The sequence below is a fragment of the Chelonia mydas genome, chromosome 16, assembly GCF_015237465.2.
Source record: "Chelonia mydas isolate rCheMyd1 chromosome 16, rCheMyd1.pri.v2, whole genome shotgun sequence".
Classification (NCBI taxonomy): Eukaryota; Metazoa; Chordata; order Testudines; family Cheloniidae; genus Chelonia; species Chelonia mydas.
The window spans coordinates 14,357,589-14,378,360 of NC_057857.1; the positions used below are offsets into that span (position 1 = coordinate 14,357,589).

The window sequence follows — 20,772 nt, forward strand, 5'->3', positions numbered from 1 at the left end:
ATGGAAGGAACAAATCAGGGAAGATTTTCGGTTGGTGGCGCTGCGGGGCAGAGTTAAGGTTATTTGCAAGTTGCATTTTGACAGTGGTTGCACGTGTGTAAAACGTAGAGCTGGCTGGAAAAAGTCCCAAAACCCTTTTTCTTTGGCATTTGCCAATGGGTTGAAATTGAAACGTTTGAAAACAGATCCGTTTTGATGACGTTCCAATGGAGCCTGCCTCCCTGTCAGCCTGCCCACCCAGTTTCCTGGCAGCCGGGGCTTCCTTGGCCTGCAGTTCTGGGGCAGCCTGAGACAGCCCTGACCTGGGGCTCCATTCCATTTCATGGGCAACTTTGAAATCTGAAGGGTTTTGTTCTGAGTTGTAACAAACCCAAATTCTGAAATATGGAATCCCTCTGTGAAATGGAACGGCCTTTCTCTGCCCAGGTGTGGCCTTGTGGCTTGGCTAAAGGCTGTCTGTTGTTGGGGAATGGTTGTTGCATTGGGTGCTCAGAATTAGCTGTCTTCCTAGATTTTGGTTTTGTTTTATTTTTAATAGTTGTGTGACTGCTATGGACATCCTTAACTGATAAACAGCACAGAGGTTTGTGTACGAATGATGAGAATGCTTCTGGAGTGCTCTAAGCACTTTACCGGGGTACAGACCTGTGTGAACCATATTGGACCAGTGGCAAAACTGAGCCACAGAGAAGTTAAAGGTCAGATTTTCAAAAGGAGCTTCTAACTCTGGGTTCCTAAGTCTAAACCCCACAGCCTGGTTTAAGGCGCTGAGCCCCCTGGCCTGCCATGGATTTCACTGGGAGATGTGGGGGCTCAGCATGTCTGAAAATCCACTCTAAAGTTGGGCACTTAAAAACTGGAGCATTCAGAATGATTGGCACTGCTGAAAATGTTAACACGTGCGACTTAGTCTTGCCCAAGGTCTCCCAATGGTGGTCAGGAATAAATCCCAGTTTTCCTGACAGCTACCTCTGTATTCTAGCCCCTAGACCATGCTGCTGAAACAGAGGTGAGCCACAAAGTTTGGATCCAGATTCGATCTTCCTCAGAATTTGGGGGGGTTTCTCCCCGAGGTTTTGTTACAGCCTTTTCTCTGGTCCCCCAAGCACTTCACAACATCCCTGGTGGAGCACTGTGATATGTGTACACACAGGCTCCCGCGGGGGATGTGCACCACCGCATTATAGCACTGATCTCTTGCAGAGTAGGGATAGAATCCCTTATCCACTAGATCAGGGCGAATTTGCTAGAAACCCTTTTAAAGGCAGCTGCTGCTCGCCATAGTGTGGACAGGGCTTTTAGAGCAGTAGTGCTCAACCAGGAGTCCAGGGCTCCCTAGGGGGCCTCGAGCAGGTTTCAGGGGGGCCTCCAAGCAGGGCCAGCATTAGACTCTCTGGGGCCCAGGGCAGAAAGTTGAAGCCCCACCGCATGGGGCTGAAGCCAGGGGTCCTGAGCCCTGCCACCCGGGGCTGACGCTGAAGGCTGAGCAATGTAGCTTTGTGGGGGGCCCCTGTGGCGTGGGGCCCCAGGCAACTGCCCTGCTTGCTACCCCCTAATGCCGGCCCTGGATTTTATATGCAGAAAACCAGCTCTTGTGGCACAGGTGGGCCGTGGAGTGTTTATAACATGCTGCGGGGGCCTCCGAAAGAAAAAAGTTGAGAACCCCCGCTTTAGAGACCATTTTTGGTCTGCGTTAAATCAGGCCTATGTGAACTCAGACCAGCCAGGACACAATCGGGGAGGCTAAGCCTAGACAAGCAGAGCATGAACACGATAAATAATTCAGCCTGGAATAAAGGGCATGAAAGCAGCATTGCCGTATTGCACATCTGAGGTTCCCCCCCAGCTGAGGGAGGGTGCTGAAGGCCTGGCTTTCATGCTCTCCCGTCTTTCTTTAACACCTAATTATTGTAACTAGGCTCTGAATTTAAGAGAATTAGTGTTTATCTCTTCCCCCCCCGCCCCGCCCCGATTGATTCCATTGTGGGAAGGTGACTTTGCAACAGACTTCACCAGCTTTCAGCTCCCCGCTCCCTGCCAGGTACGGCCAGGTGTTTAAATGCCATTGTCTCCCACAGACCTTGTTTGCGCCATCAGATTGAAATGATTAGAGCTGGAGTGCAGTTACAAAGTGAGAAGGCTATTAAGACGGATCACTTCCACTGGGGAATTTGTTTGCAGTAGGGGGTGGGGGGGGGGAGGGAGGTGGGGGAGTACCTTACACCTGGAGATGTCAGATTCAGTATTTAAGTAGCTGGTTATTATTTTAATGTGTCTTGGATGTAATGTTTTTCTCCATTGCCATGGAAGAACAAACACCCTAAACTGTCCTTACATTTCAGGAGCTTTAACTGTATTTGTCAAAAGAAAAAGTTTATTTTCTTGCAGCTGCACTTCCAGCCTTATTGTGCTGCTTGGTATCTGTGCAGTGGCCCCTTTCAGCTGGTTAATGGCTCACGGCAACACTGCTGAACCATCTAAGACAAGAAATGACGAAGAACCCTGCACTTCATTGAAACTGCAAGGGGAACTTAGGAAGGCAGAATGTAACTATCCAAGTTGGAAAAACTTTGCCCAAGCATCAAGATTTATATTCTCTCTTAGGAAGGGTCTATGGCATCATTACCAACAAGACATGGTCAGAACCTTGCTTTCACAGCTCATCCAAAGATGGTATCTTCAGAAGCCCAGTAGTGTGGGTATTGGTTCCGGACTGACCCAGAGAGAAGAGAGCCACCTATCAAATTACCAGTACCAACTCCTACAGCACTTGGGATGTCTCCATTTCATCCAAGTACTCAGCCCTGCTTAGCTTGTGAGATCTGACAGAGTCTTACCCCAGAGGGGTGGCTGCAGGTCTGTCCATGTATTTGTAGACCAAAATACTGTCGCACAAGGAAACTGGGTGGAGGAACAAAGCTGTTCCTGGAATGCTCATCACTGGGGTGCCGCAAGGGGTGCTGGTGCAGTACGGACGGTCATTCAGTTAGCAAGCCGTGAGATCAAGCTATATCACTGGGCCACGGCAATGCTGCAAATCCAGCACAATTTGGGATTCCTGCTCCTTGAGACTAAGCATGTCAGACAGCAGGCAGGAGAAGGGGGAATAGCCATATCGGAGCATGCATGTCCCCACTGCAGGATAACTAATGGAGTTGTATTAACATCAGCCTGTCCCAGAGACACGCGCTCCACCCTTGTGATGACTGACCAATAACAGATCAAGAGGAATATCTCCATCTCCCAGCCCTTCCTTAAATCCATATCTCAGTAGAAATCTGAAAAATACTGCCAGGAGACAAACATCTGAGCGGTGTCCGTGGAGTCTCGGTGCAGGTGGGGTGGACGGTACCCTGACTCATGGAGTTTACAGAGTGGCCACTGCTCTGGCTGCATTGATCCAACCTAATTCTGAGGCCAAGAAGGAGGGGGGGAAATACTTTTTGTTTCCTGAATGGCTTCCACCCTGAGTCCCCAAAGACCAGCTGGGAAAAGAAAGCTGAGAGGGCACCTGTGTGGTAGCACAGAGAAAGATTAAAGAGATAAAACTTCTGGATCACTGAAGATGCTTAAATAGAACCTTTCTTTCTCCCACTATCTCTCTCCCCATCTCCCTGTCTTTATTCTAGGTCTCAGGGGGCTTAATGGGCTAATTAGCTCACTTAGTGACAGGACAGCGCACAGGAATGGCAGGCAGGCAGGACCTGAGGCTCTCGCCATCGGTAGGAGAGAGGAGAGCAGAGAGGCACACAGGTGCCAGGCTCTGAGTTGTGGGCACCATCTCCATTTGGGGAGCCCCCGTGCCCACTTGCCAGCCAGCCACAGAGCAGCCCAGCACCTGGGAGAGGAGACAGAGCAGGAGCACGTGTTCATTCTCCATCGAGAGTTGGCCTGTGGAGTAGCAGCCGGACCGGAGTGCTCTCTTCTCTGCAGTATTTGGATTCCATCCAGACCTCACCATGCCATGCCAAGCCATGCAGCACCCAATGCTGCTGGGTCACACTGTGCCATGCCAAGCTGCCCCATGCCAACCCCCACAATGCCATGCTGTACCAAACCCCGCCATGCTAAGCCACATGGCACTAACCCTCCCCATATCATACTGTGCCACTCGCCGCTCCCAAGCCAGGCCGGCTACAACCCGTCCTTACCATGCGTTTCCGTTCTGTGCCATGTCCGGTAAAGCATGCCACAGCGTCTCATTCCCAGGTCACCTTATTGCACGGTGCCCTTCAGAATGCCCCTGACAAGCGGTGGGGCAGGGCATGAGGAGACTCCTAGTGGTGGTTTCTTCCTGCTGCTGTCTCCTCTTCCTGAACTGGCCACATGTTCACAAAGGCCACTCTACTGGTTGCCAGGTTGTGGTCACGAGCCACCCAAAAATCAAGGCTTGGTTCAGACCTAGGCTTTAAGTCTTGCAGTTTGCTGGATGCTGCCCTGAGCTGCAGCCTTGAAGATGAGACTGAAAGAGGGAAAACTGTTTTCTTTAGCAAGCTGAGAAGTGATGGACTCATCCAAAGCTTCACCCAGCATACCAGGGTTCAGTACCGGAAACTCCTGTAACCAGTTGCCTGGCATCCCAGCCCTGTATCTAATCCCTGACAGAAAATCTTCTAGTGAGGAGCTGGAAATGTTTCATTTCAGTTCTCTGTGAATTGGAGTCAAGGCCCAAGGACGTGGTGACCGACCTTCCCTCCAGTCAAGTAGGCTTTGATGGGACGTCCTTCTGAGCTCCTACGTGGCCCTGTGTGCTATGTACCCTCTTCTTTGCCCCCAAAAGCCTGCATACTTTCACAGTCTCTGGGAGCAAAAGCCTGGGTCCAGCAATCAAACCCAGGACTCCTGCATGAAAATAGTGCTGACTGATGATACCGCCCTAGGAGCTGGTGGCCATCATGACTGGTAGTAAAGAGACCTGCCTACACTTTCATCTCCAGGTTGCCTGTTCAAATCTGGCCCAAGTCAGTTGCGGCCAAAAGCATTCCCGTTTGACAGCTGGCTGGTGGCTCCTGGGAAATGAGCTTGGTGGGTCTGAGCCCAGTTTATAGCGGAGTCATGTCCAAAGCTGACAGGGCAGCCCCAAGAGAGGCCAAGAACTGAATGGCCCCGGAGACTGGATCTCCTCCTTAGTCCTGGAGGCATCCCTCTGGCTCAGGATTGAGGGAGGCTGACCAGACAGGACGGGGGAGTTCACGCTACAGCAGATAAGACAGAGAACAGGGGGGCGCCTGAGTTTTCAGCCGCGCAATGTGAACAGTGTGGAGAGAGAGAACACAACACCCCGGCCTAGCCCATTTCAATTCATTCCTGGGAAATCTGCTAAGAGGAGAGAATAAAACTCCCCTGGCAGCTTTCAAGGGACTGCAGAGAATGATGCGAGTCCCCCGGAGAGGGGCTAGAGTGCCTTTGACAATCAAGTCTCAGACAGATGTGCCTTTAGCATCGCTCCACGGACAGCAGAGGAAAGCAGAGATGTCTGCGCCCTGCGAGTGACAGGCAGCTGTTACTCTAGAAAGGGCCGGGGGAGCTGAGCCTACCTGAGAGCGGGCACAGGACATATGGGCCCTGATCCTCCTGCCTGATAAAGCCCCTGAGGTCAGGCCCTGCCTGTGTTATCTTACTGGAGATGTCTGGTCTGCCGGGATCCCTGCTGGGCTCAGAGATAAAGGGGATGGGAGCTGGCCAGGCTTGGTGGGGCAGGCTTTGAAGTCACCTCTCCACCTGTCCATTGTCGAGGGGTATCTGTTCCAGAGCAGAAAGGTTGTTCTACGTGGGGGTGATCAGCCATCCGTGGCGGGGGACGAGGGGAGGGTAGAGTTACCACTGGAAACGGCTGTGGGCTCCTGTCTATGCACAGAGACGTATCGTGCCCCTTCTCAGATTAACCCTTTGAAGCATTGCTCCCCATTCCACCATCCCCCATGCCCCCCAACCCCCCACAGCCCTCCCAAATCACCCACCCCTCCCTTCTCTCCCCACTCCAAGGAACTCACCTGGCTTCCCACAACCCTCCCCGTTTCGATTCCCTGCCTGACCTGTCCTATCTGCTGGGTCCCAGTAAACCTAGCTGACACGTTATAGCGGCTCCTCCCTGTCTGGGGGGAATGGTGTGCCTGGCGGCTGCAAGGGAACTGTGGTGCTATGGGTTGGTCACGGGAAAGCATTTACCATCTGCTGCAAGAAGAGTGTCTGTCTGTCTGTCTGTCTGTCTCTCGCCAGGTGACCCTCCCCCGTTGCTCCTTTAGGGGTGCATTTAATAAGGATACTTTACCCTGCGAGGCACCTTCCAGACAAGGACCCTGATGCATTTTAGAGGCGTTAATAAGGAATCTTCATAGCCCCCTTTATGGCGTAGATTTTATGAGTCTCATTGTGCAGAGGGGGAAAACTGAGGCACAGAGCGGTGAAGCGACGTGCTCCTGGACTCAGTGAGTCAGTGGCACCCCCTAAAGTAGAACCCAGGAGTCCCAGCTCCCAATCCCCTGTTCTAGCTACTAGACTGCGTTTCCTCCACAGAAGGAGTGACTAGCATAGAGTTCTCCTTCCCGGATTTACAGTGTCGGAGCCCCATAGGCTGGTGTCCGGAGAGTCTTGGCATTGCCACTCAAACTAGCTCTCTGCATTTTTCTTCTGAGACACCGAGGAAGGAAGGTGAGTGCTGGCTGCAGCACTGACTGGCCCCGGTTCTCCATTCTCCCTCTTTCCACAGGTTTCTGGTACAGCCCGGAGTGCGACTACGTCCGCCATTGCATCAGCAAATCCCAGGAGATGGTGGAAGGGAAGGTGTGTGTGTCTGCCTTCAAGGGCCAGGTCTACATCCTGGGCAGAGAGTCCCCACGGTCCCTGTACAATGAGGAGCTTGTGAGGTAAGCGGCCAGCTGGTGAACCTCGCCCGCAGTGCATGTATCAGAAGGAGCTGGGGCTCCGGGGGACGCAGCTCTGCCAAGGTGTGGGGGGTCTCTCCTCCGTCCTTTCCTGTCCTGCTGGCTCTTGGCAGGCCTGGATGTTAGTGATGGTGGAGCTGGGTCCTAGCTACAGACTTGAGACCCAGATTCTGAGCTCCCCAGGGTGTAGGGATAGTGGGTCCTGGTGTTGTAGCGGGCCCGTCTCTGAGATAACAGCAACCAGTGGGGCTGTGGGCGCCGGGCAGGGGAAAGAAGGATGGGGAAACACACACTAGCTGCAGCCACACAGGATTGGTGATGGGGCTCCTGTCTTCATGCCCTGCTCTAGCTGATGTCCAGGCTTGCTGTTTGGATGGGTGGGAGTGACAATCTGTGCCTGGAGCCTCCCAGTGCAGTCTTGGTGCCCCCAGGGCACCGTGGTACCCAAAGCAGGCTCATACCCCCATAGGCAATTCCCTCCATTACCCAGAGCCGTTCAGCACCTGATGCCTCGGCCATTGAGGTGTCCTTTCCAGGATGCCGCCTGGATCTGCAGGCTGGCACCATGCCCCCCGGATGGCTGCTCCCTCACTAATGATCGAGCCAGTGTGTTCCTGTAGACACTGTGCTGAGCTCTCCAATGGACCATGCACCCACTCGGCTTCAATGGGTCACAGGTGGGCAGGGGGTAATATCAATGCCTGTCTCTGAGGAGACACAGGGCGGGGCCTGGGCAATATTGATGCCAGGCTCTGAGGAGAAACAGGGCGGGGCACGGGCAATATTGATGCCAGGCTCTGAGGAGAAACAGGGCGGGGCACGGGCGATATTGATGCCAGTCTCTCCGGGGACGCAGGGCCCCAGGGGCAATATTGATGCCAGGCTCTGAGGAGAAACAGGGCGGGGCACGGGCAATATTGGTGCCAGGCTCTGAGGAGAAACAGGGCGGGGCACGGGCGATATTGATGCCAGTCTCTCCGGGGACGCAGGGCCCCAGGGGCGATATTGATGCCAGTCTCTGAGGAGAAACAGGGTGGGGCACGGGCAATATTGATGCCAGGCTCTGAGGAGAAACAGGGCAGGGCACGGGCGATATTGATGCCAGTCTCTCCGGGGACGCAGGGCCCCAGGGGCGATATTGATGCCAGTCTCTGAGGGGGCACACAGGGGTAGGATGGGGTATTCTTGACAGTTGGATACTGTGGCCACGGGCATGTTAGAAACCAGTGGCAGATGGGGAGCTCTTAGCTTTGGTAACAGACCTGCCTGAGTCAGGTGCCTGCATTACAAATCCCTTTAGTCAGCCAGCCTGGCATAGCCCCATGGAGTGCAGAGGCCAGGAGCGAAGCTGGAGGGGCCTTTCCTTTGTGTCCCCCATTTCCCCAGCCCCATCCACTGTTCCCGGGAGGGTGACACTCATTGCACGGCCTTGTTGGCCATGCCATGAGCAGACAAAAGCACTGCGCCAAGGCCTGCAGCTCCCTGAGAGCTCTGCTGGGAAGCTCTTGCCCAATTCCTGCCACCCAGGGCTGCCTCGAGGATAGCTGGGGATCCAGGCTCTGTGGCAGAGGGAGGGGGGACGGGATTGGGGATTTAAAACAAGGCATTTGGGTGGCATATATGGGGTCCCAGGGCCCCCTAGGATGCCATCCGAGTTGGTTCTAACATATGCAGCTGCGAGAGGCCCGGCTTTAACTCCCCAGCCATCGTTTCCTCTGCGCCGAGTATAAAATTAAAGCACGAGTTTTGTTTTGAAGTCGATTTTTTTTTTACACTTTTCCTTTGCTTTATGTTGTCGTCTCTCTCTCCCTTCTCCCCCCCCCCAGCTCCTTTCAATCTCTCTAAACACTTTATAAGCCATAAATACACCCGCATCAGTTTAGAACAGTCAGAGTAAATGTCAAATTATCTTCTCTCTTTCTCTTCTCTGGCATTTTTCCTTCCCTCCCCCTCGAAATCAACAGCTCCTAATAATCCATCCCAACCCTTCATTATGCCTTGCGTTCTCAGTTGTAGAGATTAAATGAATAAAGTATATTTAAAAAAAAAAAAGAGGGAAGAGAAAAATAGCGGCTGGAGAGGGGTGGGGCTGAGAGAAAGAGAGAGGGAGAGAAAAGCAGGGGCACTTATTCTCACTGCGTCGTCAAGCGTTTTCCTTTTCTTTTTGATTTCTACATGGCTGGTTTGAAAGCCTTTGAGTGACGGCGTCACAGGAACCCGAGAGAAAGCTGTGAGAGGTAGAACCGCGTGGAAATGCCTCTGCACAGTAGGTAGAAAGTAACGTAATTATAGAGCAGGTCAGAACCACTCGAATGAGCAAAAATAAAAGCACAGAGGTTTTTCTGTAGCCCGTCAGGGGAGGTAAAATCATTGTAAACTCTTTTTTTCTTTAAGGTTTGCAGTTTCTGGAAAATGAGCTGGGTTTTTTGGAGGGGGTGGCAGGAAACAGGAAGCTAGCGGGGTTGGGATTTGTTTTCTTCTTTTCCGCTGTGATTGGAGGTGGTTGGGGGATTTTTAAATTTAATATTGTGGCATAAAGGGGCAAGGATAAAAAAAATGGGCCAGATCCTGAGCTGGGGTAAGTCAGTGGTGGCCCCATGGGAGCCGATGGGCCAGATCCCCAGCTGGTTTACGTGGGCATTGATTCATTGCCTTCATTCGGAGCTTCACCCCTTTGCACCAGGCGAGGGTATGGCTGTGTGTCCCCTGAGCCCAGTTTTCAGCCCCAGCTCGGCCAGTCCTTGTGCTGAAATCAACAGGCATTATGGCCGAGTTAGGGCACGAGGGTCAGGTCCCTGTGCTAGGTTGGCACTAGTGAGTTCTGGCGGATACGCAGTTGCACCAGCACCGATGCCGCTGTGCCAGGGAGCGCACTGGTGCACGCGGGGCTGGGGCATCTTTACCACGGTTAGCGAACCCTGCTCGGGGCAGGGTTGGGCGTACCTGGTGGAACCCCCTCCTGTTACTGCAAGTGCGGCTGATTTCCCAGGGATCCCTGCTGCGGACAAGGCCTTGGGGATGTGCCTGGGGCACGGGGGACCCCAGCCCGGACAAATCTCAGGCTTTGAACCCTGCTGTCGTGCTGTCCTACCTCTAGTTTGTAGTGCTGCCCAGTGGGGGTGAGGTGAGGACGCTCTACGGAAGCTGCCAGTCCCTTCAGCATGAAACCTCCCTGAGTAGCGGTGGGACGGGAATGCCGAGGACTGGATGGGGAGACTGGAACCTGCCAGGCTTGGCTTGGGTTAGAAAGGAAAACAGGAGCACGGTGGGGTGTGTGAGTGTGTGAGAGAGAAGATTGATGGGGAGAGAAAGACTGACGGGGTGGTGGCAGAGAAGAGAGACGGGAGAGAGACAGACAGACGGGGCGGTGGCGGAGGAGAGAGACGGGAGAGAGACAGACAGACGGGGCGGAGGAGAGAGACAGACAGACAGACAGGCGGGGCGGTGGCGGAGGAGAGAGACGGGAGAGAGACAGACAGACGGGGCGGAGGAGAGAGACAGACAGACAGACAGGCGGGGCGGTGGCGGAGGAGAGAGACGGGAGAGAGACAGACAGACGGGGCGGAGGAGAGAGACAGACAGACAGACGGGGCAGTGGCGGAGGAGAGAGACGGGAGAGAGACAGACAGACGGGGCGGAGGAGAGAGACAGACAAGTGGGGCGGTGGCGGAGGAGAGAGACGGGAGAGAGACAGACAGATGGGGCGGAGGAGAGAGACAGACAGACAGACGGAGCAGTGGCGGAGGAGAGAGACGGGAGAGAGACAGACAGACGGGGTGGAGGAGAGAGACAGACAGACAGGTGGGGCGGTGGTGGAGGAGACAGACGGGGCAGTGGAAAGGGGAGGGACGGTGGGAAGAGAAGTGGGGGAGAGGGGCTACAGACCAAGCTGCGGGGATGCAGTCTGGGGAGAGGGGAGGAGTGGTTGGCATTTATGGCCATGTTGGTAGACAATGAGGATGCTGTTTCTGGTGGTGGGGGACAGGGCTCATGGCCAGAGTGTGTAGAGAGGAGACTTCAGAGGAGGAAAAGGCCCCCTACTGTGCCCCCCCCCACCCTGTTTGGTTGAAAGGGTTGCGTTAGGTAAGGGGCCTCCTGCCAGTCACGTGGCAGAGTAAATTACACCTGTTTTTCAAGAGATGGGGAAGAAAGTTATCAGGGAGGGAGAAGGGAAAGGTTGAGTCGGAGACCTTGGGGCAGCAAACTTTGTGGGGGGTTCCCCCCCCTTTCCCCCTGCTCTACAATTAATTTGAATTTACTCAGCCCAACAAAGGGCTGTATCCTGAGACACCATGATGGGAGGTGCTTTTCGGTGAGCGCCCGCCGGAGGGGCAGCACAAGGCAGAACTCTTTACTCAGTTGGATTTGAATTCCCGGGGGGGCTGAAGCTTTTCTCTCTGTAGAGCCTCTGTTCCTGGGGATGGATCGTGGAGCACATGGCGGTTGCGTTGGTAAATGGTTCAGGGAGCTGCTGCCTCAGAAGGAGGCTCAGGCCTGGACTGGTTTTCCATGGGAGGCTAGGAAGGAGCCAGGGATTACTTGCAGTTCCATTTTACTAATTCCAGAAGACTCCAGAGTTTCCACCTCTGTCAAGACCGTCCAGCAACTCCAGACAGTGCAGGAAAAGTCAGTTTTCAGAGTAGCAGCCGTGTTAGCCTGTATTCGCAAAAAGAAAAGAAGGACTTGTGGCACCTTAGAGACTAACAAAGTCAGTGTCCGGGAGGAAGGGGAAGGATTCCCCTCCAGAGGGCTTTCAGAATAATGAGACCTGCTGTATTCTACTGGGTGAGGCCCAGACTAAGGGCCCAGGTTTTCTGCTCACTTGTGCATTGCACGTGCATGGTTACACTCTCGTGCATTGCACGTGCATATAGACACGCTTGGGAGGTGCAAACTTGCATTTACTGTAGGTGTGCTTGTGTATGTCTCTGTCAAGAACAAATCATGTCAAACCAGCCTAAGAGCCTTCTTTAACAGGGTGACCAGCCTTGCGGATGGGGGGGGAGCAATAGCTGGGATATATCCCTACTTTAGTAAGGCTTTTAAGACTTTCTCACATGACCTTCTCCTAAGCTGTCACCCTCAGGTGTAATCCAGACCAGCGAGCAGTTGTGTCACCGCCTGCCCTGCAACCATGGGTGCCTCGCAGTGCTTTGCTGTGCTAGCTTGCAATTTGGGCTGCTCACAACAGCCTTCCAGCATGCAGGTCACACCTTAAGTGTCTGGACAGCCATAGTCCTTGTCCAGCAGCTCTGACCCCAGGAGCCTGTCAGCAAATGGCTGACCAAATTCTCAGGTCAAATGGCTGATTCCTTGTCTTAGGTGTGTGTGTGAGAGAGAGAGAGAGATGCCCTGCTGTCTCGATGATCCTGTTTACTACTTATATGTACATTGAGGGAAACACACATTTCTTCATTCGGGATACGTCTGCCTCAGTTTCCCTGTCTGTCAAGCAGGGCCAATAACATTTCCCCTATCCCACCAGGATGAGGTGATGTTGAACCTGAGCCCTGCGCAGGGCTCTCTCTGAAGGGGACTGTTGCCGAGTATCCTTGTTCCAAAGGGGTTCTGTATTCACCCGGTGGAAGGTGTGTAAAAAACCTGAATCTCAATGGAAGGCCCTTGAATCAGCGAGTTGGTCGCTTTCGCCGTGCTCCATACTCACCGTTCCCCTTGGCACTGCCAGCAAGCCGGGGCGCCTGGCACAGGCGGAAGAGGCCAGGGGTTAAGTCATTAGCTGAAGACCTGGGCTCAATTCCCTGCTCTGCCATAGTCTGCCTCTGTGACCTGGAGGAAGTCGCTCAGCCTCTCGGGGCCTGCACGGTGGGGATGCTAGATTTGCCCTGCAGCCCCGGGGCAGCCGAGCGGGGAACTACATTACAAGTGTGTGAGCTGCGTGTGCTGCGCTGACGGGGACCAGATAAGAACAGTAGATTGAAAATGAGGTCACTTATTTAGGTGTCGACCCTGGCGTTTGGCAGTTTACATCGCTCCACGGGCGGAGGAGATAAAAGGCAGCCTCGTGAGGTTTGCAGCTCCTCTCTCCGGTTGCATTTGCTGAGCCAGGGGTGTCCTGATATTTAATGGTCTGTTTTTCTCTCCCCCTCCCCCCTGCTTTTTGCAGTATGAACGTACAAGGTGACTATGAGCCCTCCGATGCTACTGGCTTCATCAACATCAACTCCCTTAGGTTCGTATAGCCCCAGCATGAACATCCCATTTCCAGGTGGGCCCAGCGTGCGGTGAAAGGGCTTGAAAGTGTGCTGGAGATCCCTGCAAACGCTGGTGCATGGAGAGCTTCTCTCGCCCATTCCCAGCCAAGAACCTTCCCAGGGAGGCAGGAGAGACATTGGGAGCGTAGGTCAAAGATCAGCCAGGGTTTCCCTGGCAGTGGGGTGGCGGTATGTGGCTTGTTCCAGCAAGGTCTATGATCACCCTCCCCGCATGAGCTCCTGGCATATCTGCTCCCCACTAGCTGTCCCCTGAGAGCCCGAGAACAGCCAGTTCCAAAGCCTTAGCCATGTGGGAACTAGTCAGTTCTTGGAGCGCAGGAATGAAAACTGGCTTGTTTCCTCCTTGATCAGGCGCTGGAGAAAGAGCAGCAGCCTGGCTGTGTCACTCTCTGAGCCCCACTCGGCCTCACGTTCACCCTTCCTAGGAGCTGCCCCCCATGTCTCCAATTTTAGGTTTGCAGGAGGCATTTCCTGTGTGGGGCTTGCACGTCCTGAGGCCTTGTGCCTGGTGCGCTCACGGCCTTTGGGCTAGCTGTACCAGTGCAAACCCCTCCTGCAGGTGCCATTTACCCTGGCACAAGTCACGGCTCTGCCCAGGCAAGCTAATCGGGGCCTGCCCTGGTTTGTATTTGGGGTTAAACCCCCATTAGCTCAACTGGTGCAAACCCTGGTTTGCCCTTGTCTACCTGCAAGGGTTAGCACTGGAACAGAGACAGACCAACGACTGCTGATGGCCAAGTCAGCCAACACCTTAGAGTCCACTCCGCTCACCACTAGCCAGCTGGGACTGAGGTTGTCTACACTGCCGTGGGCGGCATGACTGCAGCTCAGGTGCGCATACCTGCGCTCGCTTTAATCTAGCTAGCACAGATGAAAATAGCGGGGAAGACGCAGCAGCAGGGGCCGTACAAGCCCGCCTGGTCCCCCTGGGTGTGTATTCAGGTTGCTAGCCCAGGCTGGAGTCTGGGCCACCCCATGTTCACTGCTAGCCTTAGCTCTGCTAGCTACAGCAAAGCTCGCACAGGTAAGCTAAGCCGTGTTGCAATCACCTCTCCAACTGCAGTGCAGACACAGGCTGCTAGAGGTGAGTGAAATGGTCCAATTGCAGTGTAGACGGGGCTCGAGACACACCAGGTGGTGTATGACACCAACCCCCACATCTAATGCCGAGTTAAAAGGGGGACGGGGCCTGACTTCCTTGGAAGCTGAGCTGCCCTGGCAGTCCGTCCCAAGGCAGTAGATGAGACGATGGGCAGGAAGAAAACCACCCGCTCATCGCTACTCCCTCAGTGGTCACTCAAGTGCCTCCAGCCCAACCTGGACCGCATGGCCTGCATGAGCAATTACAGAACATCTCAGGAACAGGAGCCTTGGCTAATTACAGCTTCCTACAGACCCTCCAGTCTCTGTATTTTACTTATCTCCCAGGCCCTGTGAATCCCCTTGAATGCTGTGAAACACACCGTATTTACATAATGGACTCTTTCTTTTTTCATTGCCTGTTAACTGCTTTGTTCTCCACAATAATGCACAATTCCCCCCCCGATCAATTAATTACACTAGCGGGCAGGAAAAAAAAAATCAAACCGTACAGGCCTTAACAAACATTTGCTCCGACATCCCCTCATTCCGCCTAAATTAATTGAATCGAAATGCGTGTTATTCCTGTTAATTTACAATTAATTTTTTTTTAATCTGGTTTACAGGCTAAAGGAATATCATCGTCTTCAGAGCAAGGTCGCCGCAAAGCAGAATGAATAGCAATCAATAGCACACGGGGCTCTCACTCCCCTTTCTAATTTTTCGAAGCGCTCGCACTAATTGTGTTGGTAATTTATAATTGTAACTCGTCTCCCGGAGTTGGCTTGGAGGTGATGGCTTTGTTACAAGGCTTCCGCAGCAAGCGAAATGGAATAAATAAAAAGGGGTCAACCAGGAGAGGAGCGAGAAAAGAAATTAAAACAACCCAGCTTTTTGTTTCTTTACGCCGAGTAGGGTTTTATTATTTGATTGTTGCTGTTTGTTCTTCCTGCACTTAGATGGCCAAACTGTTCCTTGAGCCAGTCTTTGTGAGGTTTGCAGTGGATTAAGTGCCTCTGAAGGACACGCGGTTTTGTCCCAGTGTGTACCTTTTTATTGGAGTGGGAAGGGGGAGAGGGAATGTACCCAAACAATCCACTTACCTGCTTCTTCCTTCGTTGAATGCTAAAAGGCCACCAAGGATGGGGAAGCAAAACTCCCATCACTGCTTCTGATGTTTAAGTCATTAAGGGGATGTTATTGTTTCTCTCTTATCCTCTTGAGTGCCAAAGGGTCAGAATTAGTGTTTGTTTAATTAAAAAAAAAACAAAAAAACTTTTCCTCAATCTGAGCCCAGAAGGAATGTTCTGTTCCGTATGATGATTATTTTTATTTAAATTCCAATTTAAAAGGGAGGTTTTATCTTCCTGGGGGCTGGGGGGGGGGGGGTTGAGATACAATCATTCCCGGGTGCAGCCTTGACATGGCAGCATTGTGCCAGAGCATGAACACCGCTCTCTGGAAGGGGCTGGGGAGAGGGAGGTGAAGCTGAACGAGCCTGCTCTGAAGTGCAAGATAGAAACAAAGACGGGCTTAGATCCAAGGTCCAGCTCATCCACTGCCCTGTCTCTGACAGTGGCCAGGACCAGATGCTTCAGAGGAAGATGTCTGAACCCCACAATAGCAGATGTGGGCCAGTCTGCCACCAGCTCATCTTGGGCTCTCATAGTTAGAGTCTGGCTTAAGCTCTGCTGCAGGAGGTTTACTATCCTTGCCAGAATTTTTCATTCACTCTGGCTAGTCTCGGGCTCCATAGAAATGCCCAATCCTTGGCTGAATCTTGCGAAATTCTTGGTGTGCGGGAGGAAGGGACTGTGTGTTGGGCTCCAGCCCAGCTCTCACCATGACCTTCTGGGTGGCTGGAGCATAGTAAGTTGCTAGGTAGGTACAGATTTGTCACCGTACTGCTGATGTTCACCCAGCTGGGCTGGGCTCACTTGGGTTCTGCCACTCTACACTCTGCCTTGCTGACAGCTCTCTCTCCCTGCGCCTGTATGCACTACTCTCCTCCAAATCTCCTCCCTGAATGCCTCTGCCATCCCCCTACCATGCCATGCCCCCTGTCAGGAAAAAAAAACCTACCATGGCCAGGGCTCCAGGAACAAGCCCTCTTCTTTCCAAGATCCCTCCTTAGAGACCATTCCTTTCATGTGGGCTCCTCCAGAGCTCTCGCTGATCTCACTGACACCCATTTTCAGCTGCAGTACCTCCTGTTGTGCTCTATGGGCGGGTCAGAGTGAGAATGCAAGGGCTTGATCCTGCCAGGTGCTAAGCACCCTTAGCTCCCCGTGGCATAGGCTTGGAGGCCATGCTACAAGAACGAGATGCTGCAGCGTATGCACGGGTGTTCTCCTACGGATGTGGTTTCCTACAGATGTGGTCTGATACCTCATCACCCACCAGCATTAGAAAAAATCATCGTGCATTGTGGGAAAGCTGGAGCCACCAGCTTTCCAGTGTTGTATAACGTTATTTGCGCAGGTGGATGAATCTTGGACTGTCCTCTCTGGAAATGGTCACTGATCCCTTAAGAGCTTGTTACCAAACAGACTTGGGATGCTGTGAGTAGCCAAAGCACAATGGGACAGTCCAACCCTATTACTCTGGCTTGTATCCTTACAATAAAACACCTCTCCTCCCCCCACACGCCCCATACACACACAATCTGAAAACAATCTGATTTGGTTGTCGGAGCAAAATATGGCTCCAACTTTTGCAGTTCAGGAACATCACCAATGCCCAGTGGATCATCTGAGAATGCATGAAAGAACTCCACAGATTGGTCTTGTCGACGATGGAGAAATGCCCCCATGTTAGAACACACTGAAGTACCGTGACGTTAAACATGGCAGTCCTTCTCGCCCCAGACCACTACGTCGTGTTTAACACCGTGTGTGCTACTCCAGGATGTAATTTCCTGGTGTAGTGGACACAGCGAGAGGCAGCCCCAGACTTTAGGGGCACGTTGGGTGCTGATCTCTTTAGAGCAATCTGACCATAAGTGGCACAATGGCAGCTGCTGGGTGCTGAGTGCTTTGGAAAATCTGACCCATGTTGCAGTCGAGTTCCATTCAGAGCAGAGCTTTGCTATGGCAAATGCTGGCCTGTCCCCTTCAGATCCCTATGTTAGCGTCTGACAGCCACACTTAAATCCAAGGCCTCTAACCCCTCAGCACAATGGTGCTCTCCGTGGCTTTGGGGGCTTCAGATAGTGCCGCAGCAGCCTTGATTCCATGCAATTTGGGTGCTAACTGGTTTATGCCACGACACTAGGGTGGGATTAATTTAAGTTGAGAATGGGACGCATTACATAAAACAGCTGTAGATCTTGATCTGAACTCGTGGGAGGGGGAACCAGCTTGGTTCAGACAAAGTCTTGGCTGTTTTCTTTGCTGTCGAAGCCGATCGTATGTTCTGTTGCATTCATTTTGTCACCTTTGGAAGGTCTATGTTGGTGACAGCTTCCTGTTGCAGTTCCCAGCCAGTGGGCGGTGTGAGGTCGATGCTGTTTAAATGGAGCTTGTGGGGGACTGAGAATCCAAATGTATAACAATAACAATACCCAGCTCTTCTCTGGTGCTTTTCATCACTAGATCTCAAAGCACTTCACAGTGGAGGTCAGTCTCATTAGCCCCATGAGCCCTTTGCAAGTCCCGTAGGGGAAAAAAAATTCTTCTCCATGAAGAATTATCTTACAAGTGTAGAACCTAGAGATGGAAAAGACCCAGGAGATGATCTACCCTTCTTCACCACTAACCAGTGCAGTATTATGCCGTACACAGCATGTCTTCTTGTGCTCTGGCCAGGTAAGTTTACATGTCTCAAGCAAAGGAGCTTCCAGTGTTTCCCATTGGAGACTATCACACCACCGTCTCCATCATCTCCCTGTTGGGAGGCGTTCCTCCTGACAATCCACCCATTGACGCCTTGATCCACTCTAATTCCTTTGCATCCTTGGTGCGTCTGCACATCATGTGGCTGTAAGTGGGCTTCATGTCACAGCAGGTTAGCCAGGCTCTACATACTATCTCGCTCCTTTCATCTTTCTTCCAAAAACCCATCCTTCCAGCTGCTGGGATCATTATAGTGCTTGGCTCTGAACTCCCTTCAGTTTGCCAATATCTCTCTAATTTTAGCCAGCCAAGAACTGAGTCTAATAATTCACCAGACCTATATAGAGGAGGACTTGAGCTCCTTGCTCAGTGACTGGATACCTGTGCGTAGGGAGCCCCAACATTTGCACTGGCCTTTGTTTAAGTGCATTGAGATATTTAGGCTGGGTTGGGATTTTTGGATGGAAGGTGCTAGGTGAGTGCGTAACGTTGTATCTTTCTTTGTTACTATGCTATCACAACATAACTTTGCCCTACCCAGGAGCCCAGGCTGGGAGCACTCACTGAACTGGACCCCACAGAGATCTTTAATGGAGGCCGTTTGGGTTGCTGAGTGTGGTTCAGGGCACAAACATTCAAGGTGGTCCCTTGTGCAAACATCTGCTGGCTTTGTCCCTCCCTCTCTGCCGCACCCCTCCAAGCTCCTAACTACGGGAAAGCCACAGTGCAGGCAGTGGGCCAAATGTGGCTCGTAGGGCTGGCCAGTGCAGCGGTGTGGCTGGGAGGAGTACAGAGCTGAGTGTGCAATACTCCGGCTTGAGCTGGGCGGTCTTCAATCCCGTTGAGCCTTGCTCGGGCAGATCTGCAAACTCCATGGCCGGCCGCTCTGCGTTAAAGACAACTGCCGCGGAAAGCTGCTCCCTTTGTCTCCCCGCTGCATGGCCAGTGCTGTCCTCAGCTGGAGAACATTTGGACGCCCTTTACCATAACCTCGCTCTTTTCGGCACCCTGCCCCGCTTGGAGGGAGCCAGTTAACTCACCCGTCTCTCGTCCGTCCATGTACCTGGAATGGTGGGTGGAGGCCAGCTTCTGAATCCAGGGAGCAGCTCTCTCTCTCCCACCAGTCCGGGGTTTGCGCCTTACAGCTCCTCCAGCCCCCTCCGTCCTGTGAGAGGGGCTTTGGCAGACAGCCCTGCACACGGAAGCCCGAAGAGCTGTGGGTAATTGGCAGCTGACCGGCCTCCCTGTTGGCTCTAACCTCAGGCTGGCCAGGCTGATCTGCACGCATCTCAGGCTAGAGAGAAGGGGTCACCTCAATCGATATCTCATCTGCAGGCTCTCCTAGCGGAAGTGATAGTATATTGGAACATGGTAATGGGTCTCGTCTAGTGGAAAAGGCTAATCTTCCCCAGCTGTACAGGATCTCTGCAGGTGTCCTCCAGCTTTCTCCCTCCCGGCTGCCCCGGGGCCTTGTCGCTCACAGAAGAACAGACATTCTTCTTTAAAGCTGCAGCCGTCCAATTTATTGCCGGCTCCTTCCAGCCGGTGCAGAATGAACCCCCTTGCACTCCTTGTCAGATATGCTGGGCCATCTCCAAGCCACGGCCTGTGGCTGGGGGGCTATTCTGCTATGGGGGTGCTGCCCCACTAACAGGAGTGAGAAGCTACCATCAGAGAGAAAGCAACCAACCCGTGGGCCTTGCACAGCCAGGAACTGAATGACGCCCAGTTCCCAGGTGGAGGATCCAGGCAGGCGCAGCTGATCCAATGCCCCAGAGCATTACGATGCAGCCCCCATAGCAGCAATGGGGCTTTGCTGGACAGCCCATCAGCCACCGCAGAGGCCCGAGCGTCTCCTTCAGAAGAATCCCACCAACACTCTTGATTAAGGACCAGCACTGGCCATGGAGCAGCCGAGCGGCTGACGGTGCCACTCCCCACGGGTTATCGGTTAATGCAGACTCGGAGCTAAAGAATGAGGATGATTTTTGTCTGGCCAGTCTAGGTGCACCGTGTCCAGTGGCACAGACCGGGACTGCCTCTCCCAGTACACTGCTGCCCCTAGGCTACACCTGCTCCTGGCATTGGGAGGAGAATGGGGTTGCTGCCGTGCTCCTGAGCTGACGCGGCTTCTCAGCATCCTCCCCCTCAGCAGCTGGCTGACCTGGAGCCTGTCATCTGCAGAGGGTCCTGTTGTGCGACTGCTGGTGACCAGAAGCATGGTGTTCGCCTTCCTGTGCGCAGCCGGCCTGCTTCGTTTTTTTACCGTGTAAGCAAGTGACACTAACCCGGGACCATAAGAGCCTTCTAAGAGTTCTTGAGCTCCAGCAAATTTCTCAACATGATTGAGTTTTGTTGGAGTAACGTTTTGGCCCAGCTAGAGCTGGGTAGTCTAGTGGTAAGAGCACAGACCTAGGAGTCAGGAGGGTCGGGCTCTGCTTGGGATGCCTTGTGTAACCTTGGCCATGTCACTTTCCCGCTCTGTGCCTCAGTTTCCCCAGCTGTAAAAGAGGGACGGTGATTCTTTCCTGCTTTTCTAAAGTGCTTTGAGATCATGGGATAAAAAAGCCTGCATGAGTGCTGTTAGGTAGTATTGTTATTTAATTGTGACTACCTACTGCAGAACTGACAGAAGTCAGGCAACATCTGTAGAATCTCGACTCGATTGTAAGTAAGCTCTTCAGGGCAGGGACCATGTCATTGTAGGTGTTCCCATAGTGCCTAGCACAGTGAGCTCCAGCG

General features: G+C 53.0%; 1 protein-coding gene across 1 annotated transcript in view; it reads left to right on the plus strand.

The window, feature by feature from the left end:
• Positions 1 to 15,102, plus strand: part of ASS1 (argininosuccinate synthase 1) — a 78,841-nt gene extending 63,739 nt beyond the window's left edge. Inside the window, exons 14-16 of the mRNA XM_037879897.2 lie at positions 6,710 to 6,866; positions 13,009 to 13,074; positions 14,824 to 15,102. Coding sequence (XP_037735825.1) covers positions 6,710 to 6,866; positions 13,009 to 13,074; positions 14,824 to 14,878 — 278 coding nt within the window. The 3' untranslated portion in view covers positions 14,879 to 15,102. The remainder of the gene's footprint in view (positions 1 to 6,709; positions 6,867 to 13,008; positions 13,075 to 14,823) is intronic.
• The last annotated feature ends 5,670 nt before the right edge of the window (positions 15,103 to 20,772 follow it).